The sequence below is a fragment of the Arachis ipaensis genome, chromosome B03, assembly GCF_000816755.2.
Source record: "Arachis ipaensis cultivar K30076 chromosome B03, Araip1.1, whole genome shotgun sequence".
Classification (NCBI taxonomy): Eukaryota; Viridiplantae; Streptophyta; class Magnoliopsida; order Fabales; family Fabaceae; genus Arachis; species Arachis ipaensis.
In genome coordinates, this window is record NC_029787.2 from 29,650,347 (window position 1) to 29,662,112 (window position 11,766).

The 11,766-nt window shown below is 36.3% G+C and overlaps 1 protein-coding gene across 1 annotated transcript; it reads right to left on the bottom strand.

The window, feature by feature from the left end:
• Positions 6,190–6,629, bottom strand: LOC107632767 (protein MAIN-LIKE 1-like). The gene is made up of 2 exons (XM_016336427.1): positions 6,546–6,629; positions 6,190–6,456 (listed from the first exon to the last, which is right to left on the bottom strand). The coding sequence occupies exons 1-2, from the start codon at positions 6,627–6,629 to the stop codon at positions 6,190–6,192; spliced, it is 351 nt and encodes a 116-aa protein (XP_016191913.1).

Sequence of the window (11,766 nt, forward strand, 5' to 3'; positions counted from 1 at the left end):
TAATACAAGATGTATCCATCACTTCATTCAGAGTCCTCGACTCTTTTCAACCACTGTTCATTCACATTTCAGTTCCGAACTCAACAGTTCTTTAATCCTCATCTCATTCATCAACCATTCACCACATAATATTAAACCACTTTCAGTACGCCAGAAACCTAGGCCTCTATTTTCTAAATTTTTTCAAATAATATCGTCTAAGACCCTTAAAATCCTTTCCCATTTTCAGGTATCCAAAAATATGCCCAAAAGTCTTTAAAATGTGTTATAGAAGCTTACAACCTTGTTGGGGAGGTAGAATAGTTGAAAACAAAGCAAAATTTGAGAAACAATGCGTGTGCGTCCGCACAGGGGTGTGCGTGCGCACGCCTAGGAAAATTTTTAAAAGTGTGCGTACGCACAGGTACCAAAAATTTCAAAATTTGTTTACTCGCACAACCTGTGCCAGCGCCCCAATAGACTGGCCTCCCCAACGTGTGCGTGCGCACAAGCCTGTGCGTACGCACAGGTTGCAATTTCCCATTGGTGTATGCGCGCACAAACTGTGCCAGCACTGCAAGCAGATTGCCTGCCTCTGTGTGTGCGGACGCACAGGTCTGTGCGTGTACACAGATCACAATTTTTGCAGAGTGTGCGTGCGCACAAGGCTGTGCGTACGCACATACCAGAAAACACAGAATTCTATAACTTTTTAGAATTTTAGATTTTCAACACCAAATTTGAATGATCATAACTTCCTCTACAAAATTCCAAATTTCACAAACTTTATATCAATTTAAAGGGTTTTCAAGGATATTTAATTCTAAACAAATTTTACTCAATTTTGAAAACCGAGGCAAAAGTTATGATTAGACAAGGTTCACCAAAAACCAACTTTTACCCAAAATCACAATTTCCACAATTCCTTTATAAAACACAACCAAGACCAAACCAAACCATTCCAAACTCCAATTCTCATCAAAATCAACACCCTATGAAATATTACACCAAGCTTACCACATATTTCTTCACTTTACCTCATCCTCAATTGCAACATTAATATATTACATATAATCAAACCTCATTAGCATTTTTCCAACTTCATTACCAATCAATCAACATCAATATCACATTTATCAACACAATTCACTCCTCCACTCCACAAATCATTCATCCTCATCACATCACTATCAATCATCAATATCAACTCAAAAATCATCATTTCATCAAACATCATCATACAATAACATCCAACAATTCATCAACCATTCAAATCCAATCCTATCCTATGGGTCACTAGCCTAAGTGTCCATGAATATTATATACTACATAGAGGAAACTGAAACTATATCTTGACTGATTCTCAATATGAACCAAATGAGCTTTCAACCAAAATCCAACCACCAATGTAACTCCAACAAGCACCAACAAGCTCCAAACTCACAATAATCAAGCTATATACATATAAATCACCACAAAATCAACTTAGGGCTCAACATAAATCAAAAGTTCACAAGAGTTCAAAGCCTCTTACCTTTTCCAACAGATTTGGATGTCAAAACCCAAAGCTAAGCAAGGATTAGAGTGAACCTAAACACCAAGAATCACAAAAACTCACTTAATCCCAAGCCTTAGATACCCAAAATTTTGAGGAGAAGAACTGAGAGGGATTCAAGTTTTCCTTACCGATTTCTTGGGTGAGTTTTGTAGAGCTCGTCACAAGGAATGCGTAGCCGCTGATGGCACACAAATCAGAGCACCGTAGCTCAAGATATTAGCTAGAGAAGAAGAGGATGAATAGTGGTCTTGGGGTTTCTCTTCTTCTTCTTCTCTTTAGCAATGTGTGGGTGTGTTTGAGTGTGTTATGAGTGATTGGGTTCATTAGTGAACCCTTATATATGTTGGGCTTGGGTCCAACTTGGGGCCGGTCCAACCCGTTAGCATTTTTAACCCGTTTGGCCCAACTTCGGGCCAAACTTTTAAAATTAACGCCCGATTTTTCATTTCTAGTGTTTTTCTAAGGTTTTTGACTGTTTTTACTTTTTCGCGGTACTGGGCAGACTTGAACCAGTTCAACCAGTTCAACTGTCGGTTCATAGTTTTTCACGGTTTTTCGCAGAAGGCACATTTTCTGACTCAGAAAAACCCACTGAGTCCAAAAATCACCTTTAAATCCTCAAATTCTCTCTCTAACTTTTCGGAATCTAATTTGGGCAATATAACCACTTAATTAACCTGTTTGATTAATCGTGATTCTTACATATATGGTGGACCTTGGGCCCAGTTTGGGCCCGGTCAAACCCGTTAGCGTTTTTAGCCCGTTTGGCCCACTTTGGGCCAAAACCTTTAAGATTAGTGCCCGGTTTTCAATTCTAAATTATTTTTGTCCTTTTAAAACAATAAATCAATTTTTTTTCAAAATCTTATTTTTCTCAAAACACAATACCGGACAGGCTTGAACCGGTTCGACCGGTTCGGCTGCCGTTTCTCGGTCTTTCGCAGAAAATACATTTTCTGACTCAGAAAAATTCATTGAAATCAAATTTCACCTTTATATCTTCAAATTAAAACTTCTAAATTTTGAATCCATCTCGGATACTTAAAATTTTTATTTTATCAAAACGGTTTTACGTAAAAAAACCCCGGTTCTTATACATGATATGTTCTTCTTTAATATATTTCAGGTTTTAAGAGCATTGGTGGTCTCAAAAATTGAAGAAAGCATGAATAACGATGGAATTGCATGAAAGAATGAATGATGTTTACAAATACATGAATGCGTATGCATCCCTAGATGCATGTGATTGAATAAAAACTACACATGGGGTCACAATTTGGACTCACCCAAAAAGACTCCCAAGCACCATATTTTTGAAGTTTTTATGGAGAAAATACAAGGAAAAATACTAAGTAGTTTTTAGGTTTAGTTTTTAGTAGGTTTTTAGTGGGATTCTAGAGAAGTTGGAGCCAACTTCTCTCTCGAATCCTAGGGTTTTACTTTCTCTCTACTTCTAGGTTTTAATTTTGCTTATATGTAATTTTGCTATTATTTTTTTGTTCTCATACACTATTTTACTTGGAATATTTTGTTAGTTTTTTCATCTTGTTATTTTAGTTTATGAACTTTTGTTGAATTTTTATTTTACCTTTAATGAATTTAATGTTTTATGTTTTCTTGTTGTTTATTTAAGATGTTATTATTGTTACTTTTTTAAATTGGATAATTGTAGATTTTATTATTATTATAATTTATATTGTTTTATATTTATGCATTCCAAGTGTTTGATAAAATGCTTCACTTAATTATAGAGTAGATTTTCATTCTTGGCTTGGGTTGGGAATTTGGGTAAACTTGAGTACTAATGTCTAAGTTGATTGATAATTTAGAGCTGTTAATTAATCTTATTTTCACTAACGCTAATCTTTTACTAATTCAATTAGTAAGTTGGTTAGGACTTGTGGATTAGGATTAATTAAGCCAGATTGATTTTTTTTAATTTGTAGAGATTGACGAATTGGGTTTTGCTCTTTGTAATTATTATGTTGTAGTTAGTGACAAAGATAGTAATCCTTAATCCTCAACCTTGCCAAGATCTTTTAGAACTTGAATTCACTTTTAATTTTTAGTTAATTGTTTTAATTGCTCTAAGTTTAGTTTCTTTTGATATTTAGTTATTGCTTGGTTCTTTAAATTCTTATTATTTCAATTCTCGTTAATTGTGAACAAATCCCCCAATTTTTCTCATAACCATCCAGAATCTCGCATTAATTTTAGCATAGTTTTTTTTGCTGTTTATCATGAGTCATTAATCCTGTTTTGTTAGAATTAGGAGCTCTGTTAATTTTTATGAAATGGTAATCTGATTGTTTATTTTATTTTGATTAATGCATTGATACTTTTTCAAGAATTGAATTTCGTTCTTCATCTTAATGGTTAGAAGTATTGGAAAATATTACTAGCAAAGGTTTGGTTGATCTAGAAGATTTGATTAGAAGTTGCTTGCTTAATCCTTTAATTCTCGTGGAAATGATATCCACTACTCACCGTGATATTACTTGAAGCAATTTGATGCACTAGTCAAGATTACTACTATCAAGATTTGGACTATCATTATGAAATATTTATTTTCTAAATCAAACGTTTAAAAGTTTTAGTTAACAGGAATGCAACTAGTATTCAGCAAGATAAACAAAAATACATTCCAACACCTAATAAAAATTAATTTGGCAAGTAACCTATTTCATGTTGCTAATATAACATCTATTCTAGTCATATATAACAATATGAAATCTATAAAAGTACTCTAACTATAACTATATGCTTCTTTATTAAGAGGAAAAAATAATAGCACTTACCTGGAAGTTGATCGCTCTCGCAATATGCCACGTCGCATTCAACCGATTGATATCATTTTCTCGTGCATCTGTGCCCACCATAATGTCCAAGTGCCTCAATAATTTCAAGAAAAAAGTCCGAAAGGGAGAAAAGAAGTGTAAAAAAACTTGAAAGTGACATCTCAAGGCGTTGGCAACCAATTCCTCATATAGGCGCCACTTCTTTCTTATCTTATTTACACTCTAAACGAATAGACATTGAGTTTATCTCGTTTACCTTGTAAACGAGATAAGAGCCTTTTATATAATATGTTTGCACACGTGATATAGGTAACTGCAGACATGGCTTATCTCGTTTATAATATAAACAAGATATACTTAACGTCAATTTAGTTACAGTGTAAATGAGATAATAAGAGAGACATAAATTCATGAAAACTCTATAAATTAACTATTTTTATAAATAAAAGAATTAAATTTCCGACTAGTGTGCTCCTAAAATTTAATGTAACCACTTAGGCTTTGCGAGTCCCCAAATTGATTTTTTTCTTAAATAAAATAAAAAAAATATTTAATTCCCCAAACAAGATTTTTGAGCTTTATTTTCTAGAAGACATTTTTTTTTGTAATTAAGACAAGTTCATCGCACCCCCAGCAAACTCAATATAAATTAGGGAATTCGCCACACCCCCGGCGAACTCTATAATTTATATAGAGTTCGCCGCACCTCTCGACGAACTCTAGATTAGATGTCCAAAATAAAAGCATGCAGTGGAGTAGAGAACCATAATTTCATTATCGACTTTCATTATCATTGTTGACATTTTTTCTCTACAATGTCAAGGAATCCATTGTTATCTATTTATTACGATGGTGAAATAGTGTATGATGAAGAAGGTTCTATCGTTTTTAGATCGGAACAACCAATAATTACCTATATATGACACCAGAAGTCAACAGGTTAACAGCGTTAAAGAATTTGATATTGCATTCTGTCAGACAGCAAGAGGCAAAAAGGGTGAAGAAAGTTTACTAAAGATATCCGACAGAAGTAGATGGCATTTTGAATTATAAAAGGTATATTTTTGTTGCTAGTATATGTATTAAACCATGGTGAGAAATATTTTTGTTGTTAGTATTTAGGTATTGTTTACGTGACAACGAGGTCGTACAGCTTATAAGGTTGTGGCACAACCGGTCGACAAATGTTAATCTGTTGGAATTATTCGTGTTTCTCGTTGAGTTGGGTGGCTGAGGATTGTCTGCAGATACTGTCGATGATAGTCTATTGAGTGGAGCTGTTAGAAGAGCTATCATAAGGACGATGGTGGATCTAAATATGCCACCTGAAGGTAGTCAAGAGGGGTTTAACGCTGAAGTTTGTAATGTTGACTTAATAGATGATGGTGTTGAAAGTCATGAGGGTTCGGCTATCAGGGATCTGATGATAGATCAGTATGAAGTCAACCTGTTCACAAAACCTAAATTAGTGACGACATTCAAATTTCAAATGCAATATGTATTTAATTAAAATAAATTTATAATACTTAAATATTTATCACTTACATTCAGCATCCCAATCCCGTTCAGGGTACGCCTGTAATGCCTAAGCCTGTTCTCGCCTCTGGCATTGTCTACCGGTATTGAACCCACGTACAATGCCAAACACAATTCCACATTATCGCTCAAATTCATTAACTAATTAATAAATTAACTAAGGTTTTACAAGTATTCATAATACCTCTCGACTAGCGAAAACTGACGAGTATCAAAGCCATCGGGCCGTAGCAGCGGAATATGGTGATAAGTGCAGGACAGCAGCAAGATGACGCTCCCACCCATATTGCGCTGACCATGCTCCGTGGCACGGCACATCTAGCGGTATAGCCATGCCAGTACAGCCGAGCCCCATGATAACTGGCCACACGTGTCAAGGTCCTCCAGTAGGGGGAGCCATTTGATGTGCACCCGAGAGTCAGATGCATCTGGGAATAGGATATCCCCTATCAGCTGCATGATGTACCCTCTCGTATACCTCATCAGGCGCTCCTCTGTGGCGTCTTGCTCCAGCTCACGCAAACCGTATTGTGGAACCAAGTGAGCTTCACAGTCCACTTGGTCTGTGATTGTCTGTCCTCTAGGCTAGGAACAACACCCAGAATCTGCTCACATAACTCCTCAATGGTCCGTCCCTGATGGTGCTGCTCCTACCCACCTATGCATCCACTTACAGGATCACTGTCGATTCTGAGTCCCAGCTGATAGGCCACGTCCTGCAGGGTGATAGTTATCTCCCCGCATGGTGGATGAAACATGTGGGACTCAAGCCTCCCCTCTCTATCAACGCCGAGGCAAGTGGCTAGTCGTGCTCGAAGTCAACCAAATAGGCCACATACTTAAACCCAGCTCGTCTGAGATATCGCCTAATCTTCTCTGGCGGCCGTGTCATCAAATTTTTCCTGGTGCGCAGGATCCGAGATGCCTACCAAACGGAAATAAAAAATAAAAAAAAGGACGGTGAACACATAAAATAACAAGTTCACTGTTTATTAATTACAATAAAATAAACAACAGTGAAAAAATTTTACCACTCGATCAAGCCGGCCAGCAATGTGCTCAGCCTCATCCAATCTGTACATCGTATTCTCGTAGCCCAATAACTGCTACTCTATCTAAACACACTCTAGTAAAATGAAATCACATACACTGAACTCAGTTCCTTTTACGCTAACTAAATTATTATATTTAAATCTATAATTGCTTATAAACTTACTAATTTAAATTTAACCCAACTACATGACGCCGTCAACTAACACTCTAGACAGCCCTAATTAATAACTAATTGAACCCTGAATTTTACTAATCATGTTTCTTTCTAATCTAATTTAACCTTATTAATTATTCCACTAATTACCTCCTAATTCACAACTTAAAATACTTATTCTGACTAAACTAACTAATAATTTACTTTGTTATACTAATTAACATGTTATAGACTAGGGGTGTTCGCAGTGCGGTTTGATTCGATTATTTGAGAAAAAGTCATCCGATCCAATTTTATATTTATTCTTCGGTTCGGTTTTTTATCAACACCAACCAAACCAAACCAAACCAATTAAAACCAGTTTGGTTCGGTTCGATTTTTTTGGTTTTTCAAATAATTCAAAAAAATATTCTGTTCTAAACTTCCATCCATCCATACCCTAAAATCAAACATCAGAGCAGAACTCAAATAAAGAACAAATAATAAAAAACCAAAATAACAAATGATCAGTAATCACAACCAAAGAAGAAGTAATCAGATCCAAAATCCTAATCAAACTCATAATAGAACGTACAATCAAAATAAAGAAGTAATCAGATCCAAAACCCTAAAAAAAACTCACAACCAAGAAAAAATAACCAGTAATCAAAGCTAAAAATCAAAATAACAAATCATTTCGTATACAAGATCAGAATCCAAAAAGAAAACAACAACAAATAGTCAGATCCAACAAATTTAGAACTACGAATCAGAGATGCGAAGCGCAACTATGAAGACCATGACTCTGCGAAATGCAGAGAAGAAAACGACGGCGTGGAGGAGGACGCTAGGAGGAAGACGATGGGAGGAGATGCCGGCTTCTGTGCATGGAGGAAGGGCGGCGCCGAGGAGAGGGAATCGCGATGAGGAAGGGAAGGAGAGAAAGGGCCGCGCCGAGAATAGGGAAGCACGACGAGGAAGGCCACCGCGAGGGTGCTGTCCGGCACATCAGAGGCTTAGAGGACGACGGCGTGTGAGGGTGGGATGTGGAATTTTGTACGGTGTGGAAAAAGAGAGTGGAGAGTGGGGGAGAGGAGAGAGCTAGGGTTGAGTGGCGGCTGTATCTTCCTGGAAGGGGGGTGGGGTTTGGTTTCTATATAGGGTTTTTCAGTATAACCGGTTCGGTTCGGTTTGGTTAGTACTTTTCAAATTAAAACCGAAAACCGAACCAAACCACAAAAAACTGCAAAATATTATTTTTCGATTTTTTTCGGTTTTCGGTTTGTTCGGTTATCGGTTTTTTCGGCTCGTTTGGTCGGTTTTGTTCGGATTGGATCGGTTTTGAACACCCCTATTATAGACAATAAACAGTAACTGTACTTGAAAACAATAACATAAAAAATCTAACTAACATATAAACAGTAAATCTGTAACTCTAACTAACATGCAACCTCCAACTAGTAACTTTATCTAACATGTAAACAGTAACTCTAACTAAGCTAAAAAAAGTAATTCTAACTAACATATTATTTACTAACCTGAAATTGAGAATGTCATCCACAACGAACTTCATGGGCGTTGAAAAGACAAAAAGGAAGTACAGAGTAAATTTGGAGGAGAGATTGGAAAAGAAAGTGAAAAATAAAAATGGTCCCATCAGATTTAAATAGTACGCCGAACTCACCCTAGAGTTCGCCGGGAGTGCGGCGAACTCTATATAAATTATAGAGTTCGCTGGGGGTGCGGTGAACTTGTCTTAATTACCAAAAAAATTGCATTTGGAAAAATAAAGTTCAATTATCTTGTTTCAGGAATTATTTTTATATTTTATATTAGAAAAAAATCCCATGGTTTTTTTTCGTAAATAAAATATAAAAATTATTTAATTCCCCAAACAAAATTTTTGTACTTTATTTTCCAAAATACGATTTTTTTTGTAATTAAGGCAAGTTGCCCCCCCGGGCGAATTCTAGGTTAGATGTCCAAAATAAAAGCATGCAGTGGAGTAGAGAACCACAATTTTATTGTCGACTTTTATTATCATTGTTGACATTTTTTCTCTACAATGTCAAGGAATCCATTATTATTTATTCATTATGATGGTGAAATAGTGTATGATGAAGAAGGTTCTATTGTTTTTAGATCGGGACAACCAATAATTACCTATATGTCACCGGAAGTCAACAGTTTAACAGCGTTGAAGAATTTGATATTGCATTCTGTCGGACAGCAAGAGGCAAAAAGGGTGAAGAAAATTTACTATAGATATCCGACAGAAGTAGATGGTAGTTTGTTTTATAAAAGGTATATTATAGTTTTCTTGTCTTTATTGCTAGTATATGTATTAGACCATGGTGAGAAATGTTTCTGTTGTTTTGAATTAGATATCGTTTACGTGACAACGAAGACGTACGGCTTATAAGGTCGTGGCACAACCGATGGACAAATATTCATTTGTTGGAATTATTCATGTTCCTCGTTGAGTTGGGTGGCCGAGGATCGGCTGCAGATAGTGTCGATGATAGTTTGTTGAGTGGAACTGTTAGACGAACTATCAAAAGAACGATGGTGGATCTATATATGCCACTTGAAGGTAGTCAAGAGGGTTCTAATGTTGAAGTTCGTAATGTTGACTTAAATGATGACAGTGTTAAAAGTCATGAGGGTTCTGCTATCAGGGATCCGATGATGGATCAATATGAAGTCAACCTGTTCACAAAATGCAAATTAGTGATGGCATTCAAATTTCAAATACAATATGTATTTAATTAAAATAAATCTGTAATACTTAAATATTTATCACTTACATTCAACATCCCAATTCCGTTTAGGGTACGCTTGTAATGCCTAAGCCTGCTCTCACCTCTGACATTGTTCGGTTGGTACTGAACCCACCTACAATGCCAAACACAATTCCACATTATCGCTCAAATTCATTAACTAATTAATAAATTAACTAAGAGTTTTTACAAGTATTCATAATACATCTCAACCAGCAAAAATCGACGAGTATCAAAGCCATCGGGCCGTAGCAGCGGAATATGGTGAGAGGCACAGGACAGCATCAAGCTAACGCACCCATGCAAATTGCACTGATCATGCTCTGTGGCATGGCATATCTGGCGGTACAGCCATGCGAGCACAGCCGAGCCCCACGATAACCGGCCACACGTGCCAAAGTCCTCCAGTAGAGGGAGCCATTTAATGTGCACCCGATAGTCAGATGCATCTGGAAATAGGATACGCCCTATCAACTGCATGATGTACCCTCTCATGTACCTCATCAGACACTCCTCTGTGGCATCTTACTCTAGCTCACCACAAACTGTGTTGTGGAACCAAGTGAGCTTCACAGTCCATTTGGTCTGTGACTTTCTGTCCTCTAGGCCGTGAACAACACCCAGAATCTGCTCACAAAACTCAATGGTCCGTCCTTGATGGTGCTGTCCTGACCCACCTATGCATCCACTCACAGGATCACCGTCGATTCTGAGTCCCAGCTGATAGGCCACGTCCTGCAGGGTGATAGTCATCTCCCCGCATGGTAGATGAAACGTGTGGGACTCAGGCATCCACCTCTCTATCAATGCCGAGACAAGTGGCCAGTCGTGCTCGAACTCAACCATATAGGTTGCATGCATACTCAAATTCGGCTCATTTGAGATAAGCCTAATCTGCTCCGGCGGCCGTGTCATCGAATTCCGCCTGGTGCGCAGGATCCGAGGCGCCTACCAAACGAAAATAAAAAATTAAAAAAACAGGGATGGTGAACACATGAAATAACAAGTTCACTGTTTATTAATTACAATAAAATAAACAACAGTGAAAAAATTGTACCACTCAATCAAGCCGGCCAGCAATGTGCTCAGCCTCTTCCAATTTGTACATCGTATCCTCGTAGCCCAATAACTGATGCTCTATCTAAATACACTCTAGTAAAATGAAATCACATACACAGAACTCAATTCCTTTTATGTTAACTAAATTATTAAAAAATATATTTAATAATTGCTTATAAACTTACTAATTTAAATTTAACCCAACTACATGACGCCGTCAACTAACACCCTAAACAACCCTATTAATAACTAACTGAACCCTAAATTTTAATAATCATGTTTCTTTTAATCTAACTTAACATAATTGATTATTTCACTAATTACCTCCAAATTCACAACTTAAACTAATTATTCTGACTGAACTAACTAACAATTTACTTTTTTATACTAATTAACATGTTATAGACAATAAACAGCAATTCTACTTGAAAACAATAATATAAAAAATCTAACTAACATGTAAATAGTTAATAGTAAGTCTAACTAACGTGTAAACAGTAAATCTATAATTTTAACTAACATGCAACCTCTAACTAGTAACTTTATCTAACATGTAAATAGTAACTCTAACTAAGATAAAAAAAAAGAGTAATTTTAACTAATATATTATTTACTGACCTGAAATTGAGAATGTCGTCCGCAACAAACTTCATGGGCGTCGAAAAGATAGAAAGGAGGAATAGAGTAAATTTGGAGGAGAGATTGGAAAAAAAAGACGACAAATAAATATGGTCCCACCAGGTTTAAATAGTGACCGAACTCACCTTAAAATTCGCTGGGGATATGGCGAACTCTATATAAATTACAAAAAAAATGTATTTAAAAAAATAAAATTCAAATATCTTTTTTCAAGAATTTTTTATTTTTTTA